Source organism: Clarias gariepinus, chromosome 15 (genome assembly GCF_024256425.1).
Source record: "Clarias gariepinus isolate MV-2021 ecotype Netherlands chromosome 15, CGAR_prim_01v2, whole genome shotgun sequence".
Lineage (NCBI taxonomy): Eukaryota > Metazoa > Chordata > Actinopteri > Siluriformes > Clariidae > Clarias > Clarias gariepinus.
The window spans coordinates 194,508-218,793 of record NC_071114.1 but is presented as its reverse complement, the minus strand read 5'-3'; the positions used below and the strand labels follow the sequence as shown (position 1 = coordinate 218,793).

Below are 24,286 nucleotides of genomic sequence, written 5' to 3'. Positions count from 1 at the left end.
TTAGCTTCACTGATTATTGGATTTCTTAATGCTAGACAAGTGTTTAGTCTCAATTGAGCTTTACACTGTGTTTGTGGAAATGTTCATATTTTCACTGTTAAACATATCCAACATTCTACTGTTGTTGTTTTTCAATTTTATAAATGTATAAAATTTATTTAACAATTATATATATATATATATATATATATATATATACACACACACATAAATACATACATACATACATACATACATGCACTATATACAATTTATAAAATTGTCAATTAAATAAATTGTTGCCACATTACTATATTAATCACTGCAGTAATAATTAAATGAAAGTCCCATAACTAGTGGCTCAGTTAAATTCAGGTGGCCAGCATAACCAAGTTAAAAATATTGGTATGAAATGATTTTGGAGTTTGTAGCTGAAGACAGCATGACAAATTGAGATTAATTATATTTGACTTATGGATAGAGAAAGTCAAAAATGGGGGAAAAAGACAGATTAACTAAAATATTGGCAGCATTTCATACATCATTAAGTTTATGAACAGTAAATCTTGGTATCTGGTATTTTAATGGCTCTATTTGTTTTTATTCTACACTGATAGTAGTGCTGCAGTTATACAATTTACAACACTATTTTACATATTGCTGTATAACATAATTTGACTTCTAGAGAAATTCAAAATAAATAAATAAATATTACAGTTCAAGAAACAGTTTTTTGCCAAAAGCATTTATTTAGCAGTAATTTACCTTGACTTTAAATCATGAACTGTTCCTGAGTTAGTGCATTTGTGGGTCTTAAATTCAACTGAATCAGTAAATGTCTGCGCACACTCCGAACAAAAATAAGGCATCTCCCCGTTGTGAAGGCGCTGGTGGACTTGGAGATTACTCCGTTGATTGAAACTCTTTCCACAATGTAAGCAGTGATATGGCTTCTCTCCTGTGTGAATGCGCTGGTGGACTAGCAGTGTACCCTGACGATTAAAACTCTTCCCACACTGTGAGCACTGATACGGCTTCTCTCCTGTGTGAATTCGCTGGTGTCTTTGGAGATCACCTTGCTGATTAAAACTTTTCCCACACTGTAAGCAGTGGTACGGCTTCTCTCCTGTGTGTACACGCTGATGTTGTCGGAGATTACTCCGTTGATTGAAACTCTTGCCACACTGCGAGCAGTGGTATGGCTTCTCTCCTGTATGAATGCGCAGGTGGACTAGAAGAGTACCATGGTGATTAAAACTCTTGTCGCACAGTGAGCAGTGAAATGGTTTTTCCCCAATGTGAATGCGCTGGTGTTGTTGGAGAGTACCCTGGTGACTAAAGCTCTTTCCACACAGTAAACAGTGATACAACTTCTCTCCTACAAAACAACGAAAATATGTGAAACTGAAGGTAAAAATGCAACAAGATTATAAAATGCAACTGTAATATCCCAATGTAAAAAAGGATTTAAAGTTTAACCAAATACAGTCAATATTCTACATGAACAAAGACTTACCTCGCTGAAATTCTTCATGAAGCCAACAACAAAGAAAAATATATATTGGAATGTCTCTGATGGTGTGCAAAATCACACAAGTCCCTTCCTACTTCATTCCTTTTTACTTGTAAGTAGGAAATAATTATCCAAATTGAAATACAACAAGCAAGCCAATCAGGATCTAGCCATATTTATTTTGGCTGTTTTACTTAGACCTGTAATATGCAAACGATAGACACTTCCTCCAGATTAAGGAGAAAACTGTTAATAAAATGCTCAAGAGTTTCACCCAAGCCCACTAAAAGCAAACCACCAAGAAAGCACTTAACAAATATGCAAAGTTTAGATGCATGAACAACGCCTAGGCATACTCCTTCCCTGACTAATAAAGAGCTTTCCAATAATTAAATAGGATGCTTTTCAGTTGCACCATTTGACATGTGACACAAAAGACACAGAAATAATACACCACATGATTCTATTTGCTATTTTATAGTTTTGCCTTCAGTATCGTTCAACAATGTTGAAAATAATAAAGTGCCACTATTATGCTTTTTCAAATATTTTCTTTCATGCAGTGTGTCATGTAGCTGTATGTGAACATAAACTATCTGCACTATCTGTGACGCTGACAGTGCACGATAAATGAAGTTTTTGTCTATAAAAAAAAAAAAAAAAAAAAAAGAGTTGGCTCACAAATCTATTTTTACTCTGTTATGGATCCACGTCACTCCTTAACATATTTGCATATTGCACCTTCTACGTTGCGAACAACTTGCCCGCCACTTTACAATTAACATTACCAAACTCTTGTTAATGTGAACGAGCATTCTTGCCGGGTTCACTTAAACACTTTGTAATATAAAAAAAACAATAAAAAACAAGATCACACGAAATCCTTTTTAACTGTTTATTCTCCACAATTCACTAAAAATGAACTCTAACATTCACGAAGTGCGCATGCCTATCTACAGCAAGCAAAATGCAAGGAAAATGCATGAGTAGTAATAGTGGACCAGCTTTATTTGTTTGGACGAGAGAAGGAGATTATACTCGGTATACTCAGATAACACATATACAATAAACACGGACTTTGGACATTTCCCCACTCACTCGGGTTCACGTACACATACCATCACATACTACATATATTAAATGTAGTTTGTAAATATTGTTTATATCTGTGGTTGTGGTGCACCTTTTTCGTTTACTTTATTTAGTTTTGTATAATACATGTTTGCTTTATCTATTTGTTTGTGTTTGTCCTTTTTGCTCACCGCACTTTTAACGCAACACCGACACAAAGATAAAAGACCTCTCGACTTTTGTAGCCACAGTTAATTCCTTAATTCCTAATTAGCTGGTCATTACACGGTAAAACCGACAAGCCGTCTCCAGAGCCGTCGTTTAGTTATGAAAATGGGCGTTTCGTTTTCTGACACGCTGTAGCGGTAGACCAATCATAAAAGGCCGCGCCATCTGAGCAATCACAGCAGTGAGGGCTCATGGAAAGGAGGGGTTTAGACAGACTTAATCTTCGAACTGCTTCACACAAGGCGTTTACGAATTATTTAGAAATGGGGTAAAATTTAATCTATTTTGGAGAAAACTAAAGTGTTTTTGCATACATGTAAACCTGTTTTACGAGACTCATTAAGAAATATTAGCAACCTTTAAAATGGCATAATTGGGGCACTTTAAAAATAAAAAAACATTACTAAATACGTAAGCTGTGTTAACATTTGAGTAAGTGCATATAAAACCAAGTAAAATTGTGCTAGTATTAGTGTCCTGGGTCCTACCATTCATGTGGATGTTACTTTGGCACACTGCACCTACTTAAAAATCATTCTGGCAGCAAGTGGGTTTTTTTACTATTAGAGTAGTTATGGCATTTACCACAACCAGATAGATATCTAGTGACACACCATGTGTGTCGGAAATTCCTAAATACTCATTTACATCACTCACCAAATACAGCGATCTGCTCTGAGCTTGCAATCTGGAAAAAAACAGAATCCTATTTCCATCAAGCCATGATACAAGTCCTGTGTCTTGAGCCAACACACAGATTCAGAAAATGGTCTCCTGAGGCTGATGAGATTCTAAAGGATGTACTAATTGGAGTGTGTTGCAAAAACTTCATAATGACGATCTTGATGTGATTATGCACTGCATGAATTTTATGGACATAAAATTGCAGAAAACAAACCTATGAGAGTTTGGGATGGTATGAAAACCTTCACACGAAGAAGGACAGCAGTGTAATAGATGGGGATATGGAGAGTTTAACAAATTCTCCAACAGTTGTGACTGCCTCACCCCTTTAGCAATGAGTGTTCTGTTATCACTTCCTCTCCTCTTAAATACGGTCTTAATCCTCACCCACACTATAGGGTGCAATCACCATATAGGCCTGATTGGTCTCCTCTCTCCACAGAGGACCTTTGGAGCTCTGACAGAGGGACAATCGGGTTCTTGGTCAGCTCGCTGACTAAGGCCCTTCTACCCCAATTACTAAGTTAAGATGGCCAGCCAGCACTAGGAAGAGTCCTGGTGGTTTCGAACTTCTTTCACTTACGGATGATGGAGGTCACTGTGCCCTTTGGGACCTTTAAAGCAGCAGAAATTTTCCTGTAACCCTCCCCAGATTTGTGCCTCAAGACAATCCTGTCTCGGAGGTCTACAGACAATTCCTTTGACTTCATGCTTGGTTTGTGCTCTGAGATGAACTGTCAACTGTGGGAACCCTTTATAGACAGGTGTGTGCCTTTCCAAATCATGTACAATCAACTGAATTTACCACAGGTGGACTCCAATTAAGCTGCAAAAACACCTCAACGATGATTAGGGAAAACAGGATGCATCTGAGCTCAATTTTGAGCTTCATGGCAAAGGCCGCGAACACTTATGTACGTGTGCTTTCTTAATTTTTTTTTTTTTTTTATAAATTTGAAAAAATCTCAAGTTAACTTTTCTCATGTTGCCATTATGGGGTGTTGTTTGTAGAATTCTGTGGAAAAAATTAATTTAATCCATTTTACAATAAGGCCGTGATGTAACAAAATGTGGGAAAAGTGATGCCCTTTGAATACTTTCTAAATGAACTGTATCTTTTAGTTTCAGGGTCTGTTCACTTACCCTCAGTATTAAATATTCACTTATAAAAAATACACTTTAATATGCACTTCATCTTACTTTAAAATTATATTATTAGAGCCCAAGCACTACAGACCCTTTTTGGAATTTTTTCTTAATTCTTAAAATGCTCAAAACCTCATGGAAATTGGCAGACAGTTTGAAATCTGCTGCCATTAGGATGCCTGAGAGTCACGTGGCCACTAATCGTTGCTTTTAACTATATTTATTATTATTATTGATTACTCTCTCTCTCTCTTTCGCAAAATTGTGGAGGGATTTTTGATATCTCAAACAGGCCAGCCGTGATAATCTAATAGTCTTTAACTTACACCGAAAAATTATGAATAACTTTGTGTAGCATTATATTGAGTTAAATTATATTATGTGACATCGCATTGAGCAACATCATAGTGTGATGCTTTTCTCCCAGCATCTGTGGCCTATTGACCACGTACACATCACAAATGTTAACACCCACACACACAAACACATCTCTCTCACACACATTCATACATCACACACATTCTCACATACATACACGCACATTACAAATGTTAAGTCACACGCCCACACACACACCTCAATCACGACGCACACACATGCACAAACACATTTATATCTTATTGTTAACACTCTCACACAGACGCACATATACACAAACACACTCATACTCATGTATATCACACATCACAAATTTTAACACTCGCACATCTCTGTCTTACACGCCCGCATGCAGGAACGCACACACACACACTAACAAGTCACATGTCTTACACACGCATCACACACATACTAACATGCACATCACTAATGTTAACACACAGACTCACACACAAACACGCACAAACATTTACTAATCACACACAGACTGACACATCCACACGTCACTCACTCACACACACACACCTCTCTCTCTCTCTCACTTTCACACACATTAACCCCCACACACACACACACAACAAATATTTAGGGCCCAAAGTGACATTAGCCCCGTATAATGTGTGATGTGTGCAAGTTGTGCGGTGCAACCGGGTGGCTATGGCACAGGGTGCTTAAGCCCACCAGTGTTGTTTGCAACTATATATATATATTTCTTTTCCCTTTTGGACTTTTTGGGGGTCTTAACATGCTCAAAAACCCATGAAAATAGGCAGACAGGTTGAAATCTGCCTGAGAGATGCCTGAGAGTAGCGTGGCCACTGTGAAACTAACACGAAAGTTGCTGAATTGTTATATTGCACTCTAAAAAATATTTAGAGTGTGATTCAAAAGTAAAAGCCTCTCCCTGCTGATCACTTAATCTCAGTTGATCCATCAGTTCATTGCTCTCAATATACAGCTTTAGCAATTAAGCGCAGTGTGTAAGTCTGACCTACTATTTACTATTAATATATTTATCTGTTAGCTGCTAACAGTTTAATTGAAACCTCCCGATGATGTGTTGCACATACCCCACGTCTCGAAACATCAAACCAATGTTCTGTCACTACGTCTACTTGACAAAAGGCAAATCAAGGGTGACTCTCAATTTCACGTCCAAGGCACTGCAACGGTGTTGCGATTCCTGCAGTGGTGGGACAAATGATTAAGGCTCTGGGTTACTGACCAGAAGGAAGGAAGCCCCAGCACTGCCAAGTTGCCACCGTTTTAACCCTATTTGTTCCAGGGACACTGTATCCTTTCTGACCCGGTGCTCTGACAAAAGCTTCATAACTTTAACTTTTTTAACTAAATTTCACTGTGTAAGGTGTGACAAATAATTAACTTTTAATCTTAAAAAAAATAGAGAGCTGTGTGAATAGAGAGACTATTTTAGACCAAGTGTTTCCCTTAGAGGCACATGTGGCTTCTTTCAGCAGGATAATGCAGCCTAAAGGATAAACAAGTCTAATCCATGTCTAATCCAACCTCAGAATTTACAGAACTTAAGGATACTAATTTGCTAATGTTGGTATCTTGGTGCCAGATACCACACACCAATACATTTTATAATGCTATGGCTGATAGGTGTTTCCTTTTACCATAATGGTATTAAATTCAAATATTAATATCTAAAAGCTGTTTAAAAGCTTGATGACAGGTTTGGCCCAAACATTCTGCCAGTCTCAATTTTTAAAATTAATGGCTTGTTCAGTCATTTACGTTAATAGCTTTTTCCAAGGATACATCTTCCCCAGCTAAATCTTCCCAACTAGATCTTGGGAGTTTATGACGTTAAAAGAATTATGATTAAGATACACCACAGGCCTGATGGGATGCCACTTCCTGATCTGGGCAACCATCAGCCAGTCTGGGCTTAATCACTATATAAATATAACTGAGCAGTACTGAAATGATTAGCAGTATGTACAGATGAACTTTACCATTCATGGAGCACTTTTGGTTCCAGAGAATTTCAAACACAGAACAGAGGTCTTTGGTGTAGTCCTCGTCAAACCACACCAAGAGCTCCTGTCCAGGGTTTATGGGTCGACAGCATCGATACAGAATTTCCCGTCGATACTGGAATGCTACAAGATTCTGTTCCTCCTCATTACGTGAACAATTCACATATCTAAAAGAATGAGGCAAATGTGTTAGAAAAGGGAAAAATCTAAATCAATATTACAGACAAAGAGAAAGTGTGAGCATGATAAATTCCATCTAACAAATTAGAAGCTGTAAAATTAATAACTAAACAAATAATCAACAAAGAAGTGTATTCCTCACCTCATCCAATTCGCCTGCGTTTCTCTACTGGCATCTATATATTCTTCACACTGACCGCTCATGCGTATCTGAAGAGAAATTGGACATTTACGTATGCTTCATCATATCAATCTATTTCATCAAATGAAATGAGGTAAACAGGAACAGGAAATATGGCTTATGCCAATGGTGTTGTCTAGGGATGCACCGAAATGAAATTCTTGGCCGAAGCCAAATAATAATGAAATGCTCGGCCGAAGGCCGAATACCGAACGCGGTGTTTCGCATTTTTTTTTCATTTATTTTGCCATATTATATTAATTATTTATTAAATAGTAAAAATTAGCTTTTTACAATTTTTTTTGATTTTCAGAAAAATAAATCAAATAACAAAAATACAATTTCAAAATATTTATTTAACACTAAACATTTTTTTTTTTACATTCCAGCAGATAATATACAAACAAAGCACAATATAACTTAAAATAAATAAATGAGTAAAATAAAAAAATATTTTCATTTGGCCATCTTTGAAGCCACCCTTCTTGAATAGCCTATGTAAGGGCTATAACTAACTGTTAAAAGAATGTAACTCTGTATGTCTACAACAACAAATGTGCATTAAAAGGTGAAAAAAATGTGGATTCGCTGCTGCTGTCGCCGTACCCGCCGCCGTGTCTTTCTCGTACTCTGCATGATGTTCGGGGTGTCTTGATTTTAAGTGATAAATTAAACTTACGTGCTGTACGTTTTTGCAGATGCACCCCCTCTGGACAATTCAGCAGAACAGTGTCTGCAAACGGCCGTTTTTGCCTCTTTCTCTGACACTTTAAAGTGCTTCCACACTGCTGACATGTTTGCTGCATAAAGCGCGCGCCTCTCACTCCGCACGGGTTACTATTTGATCGCGTCATTAAAAACGTCATTGTTCGGCAAAAACTATTCAGCCTTTTTACTTATTCGGCCAGACACCAAAAGTGCTTTTTTTTGCCTATTTTCGGCCGAATAATTTCGGTTGCCGAACATTCGGTGCATCCCTAGTGTTGTCATTAAGCCATACTTAAAAGTTCTTAACTTTACCTTTTAATTTCACAGAACAGGTGAAGGGGAATTTAGTAACCTCAATAAAATGCTAGCAAGGCTTTTTAACAGGTGTTAGGTGACAGAAGTTTTTGGTGGATTTTGTGTCTTTAATAAAAAAAACTAAACAACTAAACTAAATCAACTGAAGTGGACAACTTTAATCTCAGTTCTGTCATTATATGTATTTTTATCCAAATAAAAAATTATATTAATTTATATAAAAACATTTGGCCCCCTATTGGCTTCTGATCAGGGTTGCATCACTATGCTTGTGTTACTCGACCTTAGTGCAGCTTTTGACAACATTAATCATAGTATTCTCCTTCACAGATTAGAACATGTAGTAGTAATTGAAGAAATAGCCCTCTCCTGGCTCAGATCCTTTGGTGTTCCACAGGGTTTCATTTTAGGCCCATTGCTTCCTCTGGGCAACATAAATCGTAAGCATGGTATTAGTTTTCACTGTTATGCTGATGACCCACTATTATACGTCTCAGCAAAACCAGACAGGAAAAGTCAGCTTAATAAAGTTGAGTAATGTGTGAAGGACATACGAGAATAGATGTTGATTAACTTTCTTAATCCTGACAAGACAGTATGCTTTTTGATCACAAGGTAACTTTGGCGGCAGCACGGTGGTGTAATGGTTAGCACGTTCACCTTGCACCTCCATAGTGTGGGTTCAATTCCTGGCCAGATTTGATTCCCGTCTCTGTGTGCATGGGGTGTGCATGTTCTCCCCGTGCTTGGAGCGTTTTCTCAGGGTATTCCAGGTTACTCCCACAGCCCAAAGACCTGCAGATTAGGCTAACTGGCATTCCCAAATTACCCATAGCGCGCGTGAGTGTGTATGTGTGTGCGCCATGTAATTTAAATTTGCCCCAAGTCTCCTGGGATATGCTTCAGGTCACCCGGGACCCTAAATAAAGTGTTATAGATGATAAGTGAGTGAGTGAGTGTTATGTGCAACAGTAAAAGATCTTGGTGTGATTATAGATTGCAGTCAGTCATTTGAAGCTCAAGTAGATATGACCAGGAAAGCATTCCTACCTCAGAAATGTTGTCAAGATAAGGAATGATGCAGGAAAATTAGTTCATGCTTTGATCACCTCTAGGACTTTAGTTAGTCCAGAATGCAGCCTCACTAGCACATCACCCCTATCTTATCCACACTGCATTGGCTCCCTGTAAAATTACGCATCGATTTTAAAATACTACTATTGACGTATAAAGCATTAAATGGTCTCGCACCGCAGCATCTGAGTGAACTGCTAGAATCTGCCATGCCTACTTCGATCAAAGGATGCAGGCTACTTGTCAGTACAACGTATTATGAAAACTACAGCAGGGGGCAGAGCTTTTTCTTACAAAGCCCCAAAGTTATGGAATAGTCTTCCAATTAATGTTCAAGACTTACAGGCTAAACCTATTTATTTAGGAAAGGAGCAGATTTGGGGGACTCATAGACATAGAGTATTACCGTGAACTGGTATGTTCAGATGCTGTCTTCCCCACTCTCATTAATCACTCAGGTTTGTTGACGGTGACGTGATTGGTCGCTTTACATCTCAGGAAGCCCTAATGTCTGTTTCCTTCTGGCTCCTCCCTTTTAGTTATGATGTTATAGTTAGTCCTGCCGGAGTCCCTGCTTGCTCTCTGAACTAAATATACATTCACCATACATTAATGTGACTGTAACCATACCCAACAGCCATCTGTCCTTCTTTTCCTGTCTCTCTCTCTCTGTTGTACTATCACAGTTTACTTCATACCTGGATACACATAATATTTTAGATCCGTTTCAATCAGGTTTTAGAGCACTGCATAGTAACGAGTCTGCATTCCTGTAGGTCACAAATGACATTCTGTTGTCCATTGATTCAGGATCTTCTGCTATCTTAATACTTCTGGACTTAAGTGCTGCATTTGATAAGGTCGATCATAATATTCTTCTGAATCGACTTGAGTGTGTTATCAGTTCTTGCTTCATTGCACTGGCTTCCTATGAAATTCAAAGTGGATTTTAAGATTCTTCTTTTTTAATATAAGGCATTGCACAATTCTGCTTCAATATTTGCAAACTTATCACACCCTATGCAGCTTCTAGGTCCTTAAGATCTAATGATCAGTTACTATTATCCGTCCCCCGTTAACGTTGTAAAACGAAGGGTGATCGGGCCTTTTCTGTAGTTGCCCCAAAACTCTGGAACAGTTTACAACTGCATATCAGAGCTTCTACATCATTGGACGTGTTTAAATCAAGCTTAAAGACACATTTTTACTCATTAGCATTTGGGTGATGTTGTGCATGTATTTTGCATAATAAATGTGTGTTTAACTGTTGTGTTGTGAATTTTCTTTTTAATTCCTTTTATATATATATATTTTTTTTTTGCTGTTTATTTCTATTGTAAAGCACTTTGGATCAACTACGGTTGTGTTAAACCTGTGCTCTATAAATAAAATTTGACTTGACTTGACTCTGTCTCACTACACGTCACTCATGAGCTGCCAGTGATTTAGACCCTCTATGCCGTCTAAAACTGCCTGGCTAGTCCTAGTGTCCCGCTCCTGGTTGGAGATTTTATTGCAGAGAAGCCCCGTGTGGTCTGTCTGGGATGCATGTGGTGACTGGGGACAGTTGCACTTTACCATGAAGACGGCCCGGGCCTTGGATGATGCAGACAGCTGTTCTCTGAGGGCTCGTGACCGCAGTCACTCGATATTTCAGGACTGGCGTTTCCTACAGTCTACCTGAGCCTCCAATAATGAACGGACAACAGGTGAAATATCCAAGTTGTCCAGATTAACTGAGTGTGTCAAAGATATAAAAGATTGGAAGACCGATAATTTGCTCTTCCTTAATTCAAACAAAACAGAAATATTACTTATTAGTCCAAAAACGAGTACACAAATGCTCTTACACTTCAGCTTTCACTTAAAAGGATGTACTATTACTACCAGCTCGACAGTAAAAGACCTGGGCGTAATATTACACTGTAACTTGTCCCTTGAAAATCATATTTCCAATATAACAAACACAGCCTTTTTGCACCTTAGAAATATTTGCCAAGCTTAGCAATATTTTATCTATTCCTCTATACATAAGTTATGCTAATCTGTAATCAATTCTAAACTGAATAGGCAGCCAGTGCAGGGACAATAGTATTGGGGTTATATGATCAATAGTAATGTGATCATATTTACTTAATCTGGTGCAGAAATACTAATTCAAGATTCATGACCAACAGACTGGACTATTATAATAGATTACTAGGTGGTTGTCCTGCATCCTCAGTTGATTTCTTACCAGAATAAAAAAAATATATGATCATATAATTGAAATACCATCATACCTTCACTGGCTACCTATTTAGTTTAGAATTGATTACAAACTAGAATTACTTACGTATAAGGCCCTAAATGTTTTAGCTCCTACACATCTAGCCTTCTTCAGTCTTCTGACATGTTACAATCTGCCACGCACCTTAAGATCACAAAACTCTGAATTTCTGACAGTTTTCAGAATATCAAAGTCCACAAAAGAGGGCAGAGCATTCTCACATTTAGCTCCTAAGACAATTTTTGTTTGGTAATTGGCAAGTAATTTTTTTTTTTTAAAGACACGCATCATTGACACGTACCAGCGCCCACCCACGAACATGCATTAAAATGTTATGCAGGTTACTTTTTTTCGGATGGTGTGTTCAACAGAATAAAAAGGGCTTGAATAATAACATCAGGAAAAACACTTTCTCTTTTCAAAAGGCAACGTTATTAGATTGTGTTATTAACAATTGTGCTGTGTTGTTTACTGGATTTTTTATTTCTTTTACTATTATTTCTTTACACTGAAGATTTTGCAAAAGCTTCCACATTTTGTGTGAGGTGTCAGAGTATAAAGGCGTGAGCAGATGAATTATAAATAGGCCTCCAGGATTGTCTTCTCGAATACACTTGAACACAAAGTCTGGTTAGTTTTTAACAGTGAGAACATGATTGTTCCAGGGTTGGAAAGCAAGTCTGTTGAAAAGATTGTCTCGAGCAGTACAGAGTAATCAGAATAATCAGGTTTAATGCAACCACGGGGGGCGCAATCCAGTGTCTTCTTGTGCCAGTCCCAAGTCTGGATAAATGCAGAAGGTTGTGTCAGGAAGGGCATCCGACGTAAAACATTTGCCAAATCAATTGCCAAATGGTGCAAATTGGGCTACTGTTGGTCGAAGAAGGAGAGGAGGAAGGCGTGTTCGAAAGCAGAGAGAGAAGAGGTAAGTCAAGAGTTTAGGAGTGATAGTAGGGACTTTGAATGTTGGGACCATGACAGGGAAGGGAAGAGAGTTAGTTGATACGATGCAGAGAAGGAAGGTGGAAATACTGTGTGGAAAGGTAGCAAGGCTAGAAGCTTAGGATCAGGGTTCAAATTGTTTTACCATGGTGTGGATAGGAAAAGAAATGGAGTAGAAGTTATTCTGAAAGAAGAGTTTGTAAGGAATGTTCTAGAGGTGAAGAGAGTATCAGATAGGGTGATGAGTCTGAAGCTGGAAATTGAAGGGGTGATGTTCAATGTTGTTAGTGGTTATGCCCCACAGGTAGGATGAGAGTTAAAAGAGAAGGAGAAAGTCTGGAGTGAGTTAAATGAAGTGAAGCAGAGCATCCCCAGAGGTGAAAGAGTGGTGATTGGTGCAGACTTCATTGGACATGTTGGGGAAGGGAACAGAGGTGATGAAAATGTGATGGGCAGGTTTGGTCTTCAGGACAGGAATGTAGAAGGACAGATGGTGGTGGACTTTGCAAAGAGGATGGAAATGGCAGTAGTAAATACTTTCTTCCAGAAGAGGCAGGAACATAGGGTGACATAAGAGTGGAGGCAGAAGCACTCAGGTCGACTACATCTTGTGTCGACGTTGTAACCTGAAAGAGATCAGTGACTGCAAAGTGTTGGTAGGGGAAAGTGTAGCCAGACAACACAGAATGGTGGTGTGTAAAATAATCCTGGTGGTGAGGAAGGCGAAGAAGACAAAGGCAGAGCAGAGGACAAAGTGGTGGAAGCTGAGAAAGAAAGAATGTTGTGAAGTCTTTAGGGAGGAGTTGAGACAGGCTATGGGTGGTCAGGAGGGGCTTTCAGTTGACTGGACAACTACAGCCAATGTGATCAGGGAGACAGGTAGGAGGGTACTTGGTGTATCATCAGGTAAGGGGAAAGTGGACAAGGAGACTTGGTGGTGGAATGAAGAAGTCCAGGAGTGTATACAGGGAAAGAGGCTAGCTTAGAAGAAGTGGGACACAGAGGACTGAAGAGAGTAGACAGGAGTACAGGGAGAGTAATGTGAAGGTAGAGGTGGCAAAGGTCAAACAAAGAGCATATGAGGACTTGTATGCTAGGCTAGACAGTAAAGAGGGAGAGGTGGATCTGTACAGGTTGGCAAGGCAGAGAGATAGAGATGGGAAGAATGTGCAGCAGGTTAGAGTGATTAAAGATAGAGATGGAAATGTACTGACAGATGCCAGGAGGGTGATGGGAAGATGGAAGGAGTACTTTAAGGAGTTGATGAATGAGGAAAATGAAAGAGAACAAATAGTAGAAGAGGTGACTGTTGTGGAACAGGAAGTAGCAAATATTAGTAGAAGTGAGGTGAGAAGGGCATTGAAGAGGATGAAGAGTGGAAAGGCTGTTGGTCCTGATGACATACCTGTGGAGGTATGGAAGTGCTTAGGAGAGGTGGCAGTAGAGTTTCTGACAAGTTTGTTTAACAAGATCCTGGAGAGTGAGAGGATTCCAGAGGAATGGAGGAGAAGTGTATTGGTGCCAATTTTTAAGAACAAGGGAGATGTGCAAAGCTGTGGCAATTATAGAGGTATAAAGCTAATGAGCCATACAATGAAGCTGTGGAAGCTAGGTTAAGGGCAGAGGTGAGCATTTGTGAGCAGCAATATGGTTTTATGCCTAGAAAGAGTACATCAGATGCAGTTTTTGCTTTAAGGATGCTGGCAGAGAAGTACAGAGAAGGTAACAGGGAGTTGCATTGTGTCTTTTTAGATTTAGAGAAAGCGTACGACAGGGTGCCAAGAGAGGAGCTGTGGTATTGTATGAGGAAGTCTGGAGTGGCATAGAAGTATGTTAGAGTGGTGCAGGACATGTATGAGAGCTGTAAGACAGTGGTAAGATGTGCTGTAGGTGTGACAGAAGAGTTCAAGATGGAGGTGGGTCTGCATCAAGGATCGGCTCTAAGCCCCTTTTTGTTTGCTCTGGTGATGGACAAGATGACAGATGAGGTAAGACAGGAGTCCCCATGGACTATGATGTTTGCAGATGACATTGTGCTCTGTAGCCGGAGCAGGGAACAGGTGGAGGAAAATTTGGAGAGGTGGAGGTATGCTCTGGAAAGCAGAGGAATGAAGGTTAGCCGCAGCAAGACGGAATACATGTGTGTAAATGAGAGGGACCCAGGAGGATCGGTGAGGCTACAGGGAGCAGAGGTAAATAGGTGCAGGATTTTAAGTATTTAGGGTCAACGGTCCAGAGCAACGGAGAGTGTTCAAAGGAGGTAAAGAGGCGGGTACAGGCAGGTTGAAATGGGTGGAGAAAAGTGTCAGGTGTGTTGTGCGATAAAAGAGTATCAGCGAGAATGAAAGGCAAGGTGTACAGGACAGTGGTGAGACCAGCAATGCTCTATGGCTTAGAGAAAGTGGCGCTGAAGAAAAGACAGGAGGCAGAGTTGGAGGTAGCAGAGCTGAAGATGTTGAGGTTCTCTTTGGGAGTGACAAGGATGGATAGGATCAAGAATGAGTTAATCAGAGGGACAACCCACGTTAGACGTTTTGGAGATAAAGTCCGAGAGGCCAGATTGAGGTGGTTTGGACATGTTCAGAGGAGAGATTGTGAATATATCAGTAGAAGGATGCTGAGGTTGGAATTCCCAGGCAGGAGGTCTAGAGGAAAACCAAAAAGGAGATTTATGGATGCAGTGAGAGAGGACATGAAGTTAGTTGGTGTGAGAGAAGAGGATGCAGAGGATAGGGTTAGATGGAGGCAGATGATTCGCTGTGGCGACCCCTGAAAGGGAACAGACAAAAGACAAAGAAGAAGAAGAGTACAGAGTAATCAGATTAGATCTGTATCAGATATAAAAGCCCTATGCACCTGAGCAAAGAACTAGGTCGCTGTTTAGACCTGATTAGACCTTCCTGGCAGTGTATCATATGTGTGTGCCTATTAGTTGGCGATCTCATCCTTTGAACTACATAACCATAGCTGATGGAGTAACACAACATGCACAAGCATTGAGAGTGTAAATATGCAAGTGCACCCAAGCAAGGTGAACAAAGATACAGTGGAACCTTGGATTACGAGCAGAATTCGTTCTGAAGTGAGCTCGTATTCCAAAGCACTCAAAAAACAAAATTTAATTTTCCAATAAGAAATAATAGAAACTCAAATTATTCGTTCCACAGCACAAAAAAAATAAATACATAAAAATAATTAACACAAAATATAAAATAAAAATAAAAACAGCTAAGTGTTTCCGTTTATGTACGCAGGCACTGTGTGTGTGTGTGTGTGTGTGTGTGTAAAGCTAAAGTAAGAGGAGAGCAGGAATCAGCCCTTCTGCCTCTTCCCCTTCTCATCTTACACAGTAAATCTTTCTCCTATCTTATTTGAGTTTTACACACACGCATTAACAGAAAGACTGTTTTATCAGAAAAATTATCAAGGCACATTGCTAATGACACTCGTGTGAGTGCATACCAACGAAATCACTGCTGTAAAGTAAGATAAAAACAAACAAATTTTAATTTAACTATAACCTCTTTAATAAGACTTGCTTTTGCTTTACATGCGTGCTGTACACACACACACACACATACAGACACAAAATAAAATATGCAAAATATATAAAGAGACGTGCACCAAGACCCAGCAGGGGAGACGATTACCCACAATTCCACAGCACAAGAGAGAGAAAAACCGTTGGCTCAGTTATCACATGACGCTCAGCGTCAAAACAAGATGCGTATGCGTGACCCTTGATACTCAGTACTCGTAAACTAAGACTTGTTCGTATTGCCTAATGTAAAAATGCCCCTGGTGTCACCTGAGCCAGGTGTCAAAAAGGTCTCACATGTACAAGAAAACTCATGAATTTTTTCAAGATGGCGCCGGTGAGGTCGGCTGCCGTCACGACTGCTCCGACCACCTTTTCTTTGTTTTTGTTCTTTAAGTTAGTTTACAGCGTTTTAAAACCGGCAAAATTACCACCATGGAGTACATTAGTTATGATAGAGACACTCTTGTTTCTATTGGTGTACAATGTACTCACAATTCGACGTTTTTAACTCCGGATCCAAGCTGGCCGAGTGAGATCCTGAGGGACAACAAAGGACGCGATGTGAAGCGGCGGCCCCGAGGAAAAAGAGCCGACGTCAGGAACAGGCTGAGAGCCCGTGCACACCTCTGCCTAGCATCCTGCTCGCCAACGTCTAGGCACTGGAAAACAAGCTTGATGACCTCAGGGCCAGGATAAAGTTCCAGAAAAACATTCGGGACTGCAATCTCCTCTGCTTCACCGAGACATGGCTGAACCCAGCGGTGCCGGACCACGCCATCCAGCCGGCCGAGTTCTTCTCGGTTCACCGCATGGACAGGACGCGGGACTCGGGGAAGTCAAGGGGAGGCGGCGTTTGTTTAATGGTGAACAGCAGCTGGTGCAACAGCGCAAGCATTCTTCCTCTCACTCCTGCACACCAAATCTGGAACTACTGTCCATCATGTGTCGTCCTTTTTATCTACCTCTGGAGTTTACATCGGTCACAATCAATGCCGTTTATATTCCACCACAAGCGGACACGGACACTGCCTTATGCAAGCTGCATGAGGCACTCACACAGCAACAATCACAACACCGGGACGCTTATTGTGGCGGGGGACTTTAACAGTGTCAACAACCTCAAACGCGCAGCGCCGAACTTTTATCAGCATATCACTTGCCCCACCAGGGGCGTAAGGACACTGGATCATTGTTATACAACTGTCAAGGACGGCTACAAGGCACAATCTTGTCCACCGTTTGGTCCTTCCTCATGCCAAAATAAAAACAGAGGCTAAAACAGGAAGTTCCGGTTCAGAGGGAGGTGGCGCGCTGGACGGACCAATCGGTGGCCGCGTTACAGGACGCACTCGATGACGCAGACTGGGACATGTTCAGAAACAGCTCCGATGATGACATCAGCGTGTTTACGGAAGCGGTTGTGGGATTCATTGGGAATCTAGCGGATGATACCGTGAAAAAAAAGACTATTAGACCGTTTCCCAACCAGAAGCCGTGGGTGGATAAAACCATCCGCAACGCTCTGAATCTCGCACCGGGAGATACAACACGGGACTCGCGTCGTGGGACATGGAACCATACAAGGCTGTGTCATACAGCGTCCGGAAGGCGGTGAAAGAGGCGAAGCAGCGCTACGGGAGGAAACTAGAGTCACAACTTCAACAGAGTGACTCTAGGAGCCTGTGGCAGGGACTAAGGACAATAACGGATTATACGCTGACGTGTCTCTGGCAGACGAGCTGAACACTTTCTATGCTTGCTTCGAGGCTGCAGCTAAAGACGCTACCAATGCTAATGCTAGCGGCGCTAACGGCTGCAGACAGGAAGTCACTGCCAGCACCAGAAGCGCGTTCATCATCACCGAGCACAACGTGAGGAGAGCCTTCAAGAGAGTGAACACCAGGAAAGCAGCAGGACCAGACGGCATCTCAGGCCGTATTCTCAGAGCCTGCGCAGACCAGCTAGCACCTGTGTTCACTGAGATATTCAACATCTCTTCATCTCAGTCGGTTATCCCCACATGCTTCAAAGAGTCCATCATTGTTCCTGTCCCAAATAAACCTCATCCTGCTTCCCTCAATGACTATTGCCCTGTAGCCCTCACCTCAGTAGTGATGAAGTGCTTTGAACGCCTGGTCAGAGACTTCATCATTTCTTCACTACCAGACACACTAGACCCACTACAGTTCGCTTATCGTCCAAACCATTTCACGGATGATGCAATCTCTCATCTCCTCCATACATCTCTCACTCACCTGGACACTCGGAGGGGGAATTATGTGAAAATGCTCTTCATCGACTACAGCTCTGTATTTAATACCATTATTCCCTCCACACTTACCACCAAGCTGGAGCACCTGGGACTCAGCTCATCCATGTGTCAGTGGATCTCCAATTTTCTGACTGGCAGACCACAGGTAGTAAGGATGGGCGGACATGTCTCAGCCTCCCTCACTCTCATGGAGTGGGGTGGTGTGGGAGAACTTGGGGAGGTTAAAAACGAGACGTGCTGCTGCATTCTGGATCAGTTGCAGAGGACGAATCGTGGACAGAGGCAGGCCTGCCAGGAGTGAGTTGCAGTAGTCCAGTCTTGAAATAACAAGGGACTGAACAAGCACCTGAGTAGCCTGTGAAGAAAGAAATGGGCGAATTCTTCTGATATTGTAAAGAAGAAATCGACAAGAGCGAGTAAGGTTAGCGATGTGTGGGGAAAATGATTGTCCACGGTTACCCCAAGATTGCGGGCGGTGGCTGAAGGAGTGATTTGGTTGTTGTCCATGGATATCACAAGGTCTTGACCTGGAGATGAGTCACACGGTGTTCACATCACGCAGGACCTGGCATGGTCCTGTCACATCAACACCATGGTAAAAAAGGCCCGGCAGCGTCTCTACCATCTCAGACGCTTGAGAGACTTTAGACTGCCCTCCAAGGTGCTCAGGAATTTCTACTCCTGCACCATAGAGAGCATCCTGATGGGAAATATCACGACCTGGTTCGGGAACAGCACCATGCAGGACAGACGAGCTCTACAGTGGGTGGTGCGATCAGCTGAGCGCATCATTCGCATCGAGCTCTCTGACCTGCACTCGGTCTACAGCAAGCGGTCCTTGACCAAGGCCAGGAAGATGGTGAAGGACCTCAGCCATCCCAATAACGGACTGTTTACTCTGTTGCGGTCTGGAAAGCGATTCCGCTCCCTGAAGGCCAATACAGAGAGACTGAGGAGGAGCTTCTTCCCCAGGGATAAGGTCCTCAACCACACCACTATGCAAAACTAACGCAATCTTTTCATAATTACTCAATCAATCTTTTTACATCCATGGACAATTACACGCACACCTACCTTCACAACTACACTACATGTTTACGTTTACATCCTGGACCAGTGCACAAAGACACTTTAATAACCTTTGCACAAAGACACTTTGTTCTATGCATATTTGTACAGTATATTTCAATTTGTACAGTATATTTCTATTTTTACGTACATCATATTTTTATTTTTAGTTCTATTTTTCCTAGTTTAATTTAACTTTTCTAGTTATTTTTCCATTGTATTTCTTTTATTCATATTTATTTCTTATTGTAAATTTTAATTCTCTTTTAGGGTCACTGGCAGTCGTATAAGCATTTCACTACATTTCGTACTGTGTATGACTGTGTATGTGATGAATAAAATTTGAATTTGAAATTTCATGTACTGTATATTTAGATAAAAGGCGGCTCTGCTACACTGAACTGTATTAATTAGTAAATAAAGGGTTTACTATTTATCCTGTACAGAGGATAAATAGTAAACCCTACTGAAGTTATAAGCAGACTGATGGGGCCAAAAAAAGTATTTAAAGTGTCAAGAAGAAACTGATAGACATTTTTAATACTTGTATATTTTTAAGCAGCAAAATGTTTAGAATAAATGTAGGACAAACTCACCACCCAGGAGTACCCACTGTTCATGGCGTCCTCTCTGTCCACCAGCTCTCCCTGGTAGGGTCCAAAGTGTGCACCTACTGGAACAGTCTCCCCCTTATTAAACACTCCCAGTCCTGCATTAGGAATACTGGACTCCTGAACCTCCAGTCCAGGAGGAAGAGTTTGTCTGGCTCGGTCAGAAACCCCCATAGGGACAGGGGTATCAGGGATGAAGAGGGGAGAACCATGAACCTCACACTTATTGAAGAAGGAGGATTTACAGACCTCACAGTCTAACAAACAAAACACAACGAGATAAAAGGATGACCAAATGTGTGTGTGTAGTTTAATTGTTTTGGTGTTAATCTAGTGACTAAATAATCTGAGACACATGCTAAATCCCAAACCCCTAATATACTTTTAGTGCCCTAGATAGTGTGTAGTGTAGAATAGCAAGTGAGACTGTTACTGAGCACCAGAGAGGCCTGATGTCTTACAGAGGTAGTCTTCACTGTCAGGATCTTCCTCTTTAATGCAGATAACATCAGGTGTGGTGTCAAGGTCGTCTCCATGGCTGTAGATGTTCAGCTCCAGCGACTCCTCTTTCTTCACATGGACTCCTGACCCTTTGGATGTTCCTCCACTTAAAGTCTCAGTTTTCATGTCCTCACACAGCTAAAGATCAAACAACAATAACACTTATTTAGAAAAGACTTTGGATTTCCTTTCTCACTCTTCATTATGAGTTATGAGGTTTTGTGTGATTAGCAGGACAGAGTGGCAGGAAAATAACTACATCTTATTATAATCATCAATAATCCAGTGTTCTGTAACACGCCCGGTGGTTAAGTGTTACCTGTGAGGGATCAGGATCAGGAGCCTGAGACATCCTGGAGGAGAGCCATCTGTCTCCTGCTGAACTCATTACAACTCCTCTAAACACACGTTCACCATCATCATCATAATAAATTACCTTTTTAAATAAATAAATAAAAGCAATAATTGTTATAAACCTAAGAAATAAAAAGACATTAAAACCAGAGGACTAATGCTATTTAATGCTATTAAATTTCCGAGTAGTTTTTAATGGTGTTTAGTGTAAAGAGTGAGTTAGAACGAGCTGAGAGGATTTAAATATACTAAACATACAGATAAAGCCGGGAGTCACACTAAACATCTCGCTGAAGCCGAACTACAAATCTCTCCTCATTGTATAAATAGGGCACTACACAGGGTGCATGCGCATTACTTCATACTAAATGCAGTGCACTTCAACAGTGAAGAGGAGATCGGTTTAGGACTCGGCCTCGCAGCTTCAGTTTAACTTACCTCTGGGTTTAAAGCACAGCGAGGTTTTTAATTCTCAAAACACACAAAATAAAACGCTTTTATTTTAACTTCATCACTTATAACAGCTGCTGCAGAACTCAAAGATGTGTTAAAGTCAGGATTAGTCCGTACAAATAAAGCTTCAAACGAGGGGGACTGTATTCTCTTCTTCGGTGTTTTCAGGCGGTCGGAGCAGCAGCTTCTCGTCGCTTTACTGCCACCAACAGGACTGGCGTGTGCCCGGCAACTTTAGTAAAATAACATTAAATAAATAAATAATAAATAAATAAATAAAACCAAAGTAACAGTCATAAAAGTTCTGAATAGATTAACAATATCCATATATCTATATTTTTTATAAATAAATAATAAACCAGTCTCAGAAAAAAAAATTCTGTATGTATGTCTGTTCAACCAGATTTTCTCACAGCAGCACACAAACCTGTCTGGACAGACTTTAATAAAACTTTGTCAGTCCTTCATTTTTTGCCTGAAGTTAAACATGCGCCTTAAATGAAATCAAAATGTTGAGTAGAAGTAAAGTTATAAGCAGATATGTTTCAGATTATGTCACAGAATCTAGTTCTTTTTTAGATGAATATGGCACATTTTCCCTCGAGGTGGGCAAGGCTATACGCATCATTTAACAGAGCTGATCAACACAATAGTTTACTGTGTAAATCATTCTCAATACACACATGGCAGCATGACATAGGATAGTTTACTCCAAAAATGTGACGTTCTGTACACTAGAAAACCTGAACCTTGCACTATTAATATAATAAAAATGTTAAGTAAAAGAGAGGTTTTGAGCGGGGTTGGGCTAGGGACGCTGGGGGGCAATCCAGTGTCTTCTGGTGCCAGTCCCAAGTCTGGATAAATGCAAAGGGTTGTGTCAGGAAGGGCATCCGACGTAAAAACATTTGCCAAATCATTGATGTGAATCATAAATATTATTTCCATACCAGTTCGGAAATTGGGCTACTGTTGGTCGAAAAAGGAGAGGAGGAAGGCGTGTTCGAAAGCAGAGAGAGAAAAGGAAAGGCAAGAGTTTAGGAGTGATAGTAGGGACTTTGAATGTTGGGACTATGACAGGAAAGGCAAGAGAGTTGGTTGATATGATGCAGAGAAGAAAGGTGGATATACTGTGCGTCCAGGAGAGTGGAAAGGTAGCAAGGCTAGAAGCTTAGGAGCAGGGTTCAAATTGTTTTACCATGGTGTGAATATGAAAAGAAATGGAGTATGAGTTATCCTGACAGAGGAGTTTGTTAGGAATGCTCTAGAGGTGAAAAGAGTATCAGACAGGTTGATGAGTATTGCTGAATATTGAAGGGGTAATGTTAAAGGGATCATCCAGAAACATGTTTCAGTAAATGTTAATATGATCTTTAGGGTCCTAATGAAAAGTTTGTAATATATTTAATTAAAAATTCCTAATGGTTGTGTAAAAAAACACTACTTTTAACTGGTAAAAACTAGCTCTGTTCTCAGCAACCTATTTCAGTGCATGTTCCTTTAAATGCTTATGATCTCTTGGCCTCCGAGTGGCGCAATGGTAAAGCGCTCGCCCTATCATCCGGAGATCGCTGGTTCGAACCCCGGGTGATGCTGTTTTTCTCTCACAGCCGGAGGCACAGAGAGAGCTGATTGGCCGAGCTCTCTCAGGGGGGAGGGATGAGAGGTACTTGTGCTCCCACATTAGTCATGGCTCTACAGCCAATCAGGGGCGTCTGTGAGCTCGCGCACACGGAAGGAGCGGCTAGCGCTTTCCTCCGAGTGTGTTACTCCGCCCCTAACGGTGCGTGAGCAAGCAGTTCGAAAAGATGCGGTCGGCTCGCGTCACGTGGTTCGGAGGAAACACGGGATAGCTTTCGTCCTCCCGACTGAGTGGTTGTAGTAGCCTTGATGTGTGTGGGAGCCTCCTAGCGATGGGGAGTAATTGGCCACGACTAGATTGGGGAGAAAATCGGGGAAAAAGAATTGGACAGGACTAAATAAAAATAAATAAAAAATAAAAAATAAATGCTTATGATCTCTGCTGAGCCCGCCCCCCCAGTTCTGTGGGGTGTGTCTTCACAACACACATGGGGTATAGCCACGGGAGTGTAGTCCAGTGCGGGCAATGCTTTGGACTGCATTACCCACAAAGCATTGCCCACAACGCAGTTACAAACGTAAGCATAATATAGTTTTCCGACTACTTACACAGTTTGCAACTAGACAATCACCTTAATGCATTGTTTATTATAATTGGGATTATATAGAGACGGATGTACATAGAGAAGAAGCCATACCCATGTTCTATGAGAGTATAAGTTAACTTACACTCCGCATTCATCGTGATTATTAGAAAAGGCGATCTGCAAAGAGTCATAGAAAAATAAATTACTCACTGAGACTGGTGAAGATAAAGCAGGAACACGAAGCGTTAGTACAGATCCATTTTTTAGAAGCAGCTTCCTAGTATAACCTGCTTTATATTGACCCGCGTTTATAAAGCAGGATGGTGAAAAATGATTATCGCAAACATGAACGCATTTAGGTAAATCGGCGGGGATGTTAGCTTTAAAACAAAATTCAGCCACTGCGTCCACAGCGGCTCAGATATCGGTAGTGAATGACGACTGCTGTGTTCGCTATTACACCCAACAACTGTACACCACACTCGCTTAGGCGCCATTTTGCTCCAGCGGCGAAAAAAATGGCCGACAGCTTCTTCTCACTCTGGGCGGGTCTTTGCTAAAACACCAGTGTCAATCAACTAGTGTAGGAGCGGCCTCTTGTGGTGTGGCGTCACAGTGACAGGCATTTGCGATTGGCCTGATTT

The 24,286-nt window shown here is 41.0% G+C and overlaps 1 protein-coding gene across 2 annotated transcripts; it reads right to left on the bottom strand.

Annotated features, from left to right (window-relative positions):
* Positions 1 to 235: 235 nt before the first annotated feature.
* On the bottom strand, positions 236 to 21,628 carry LOC128542767 (histone-lysine N-methyltransferase PRDM9-like). Of its 2 annotated transcripts, XM_053512773.1 has the most exons (7): positions 21,460 to 21,628; positions 20,987 to 21,065; positions 20,628 to 20,805; positions 20,152 to 20,423; positions 7,328 to 7,395; positions 6,982 to 7,172; positions 236 to 1,357 (listed from the first exon to the last, which is right to left on the bottom strand). In XM_053512773.1, exons 2-7 carry the CDS (start codon positions 21,053 to 21,055, stop codon positions 741 to 743), a joined length of 1,395 nt encoding a protein of 464 aa, XP_053368748.1. In that variant the 5' UTR covers positions 21,056 to 21,065; positions 21,460 to 21,628; the 3' UTR covers positions 236 to 740. The 2 variants fall into 2 exon arrangements, with proteins under 2 accessions (XP_053368748.1, XP_053368749.1); XM_053512774.1 differs by lacking the exon at positions 20,987 to 21,065.
* Positions 21,629 to 24,286: the final 2,658 nt, after the last annotated feature.

Coding starts and splice junctions, on each gene's coding strand:
- LOC128542767 (XM_053512773.1), bottom strand. CDS start 21,055: ATGAGTTCAGCAGGAGACAGATGGCTCTCCTCCAGGATGTCTCAGGCT. Junction 20,806..20,986: donor CTGATCCTGATCCCTCACAG/GTAACACTTAAC, acceptor TTTGATCTTTAG/CTGTGTGAGGACATGAAAAC. Junction 7,396..20,151: donor ACAGTGGGTACTCCTGGGTG/GTGAGTTTGTCC, acceptor ATTTCTCTTCAG/ATACGCATGAGCGGTCAGTG.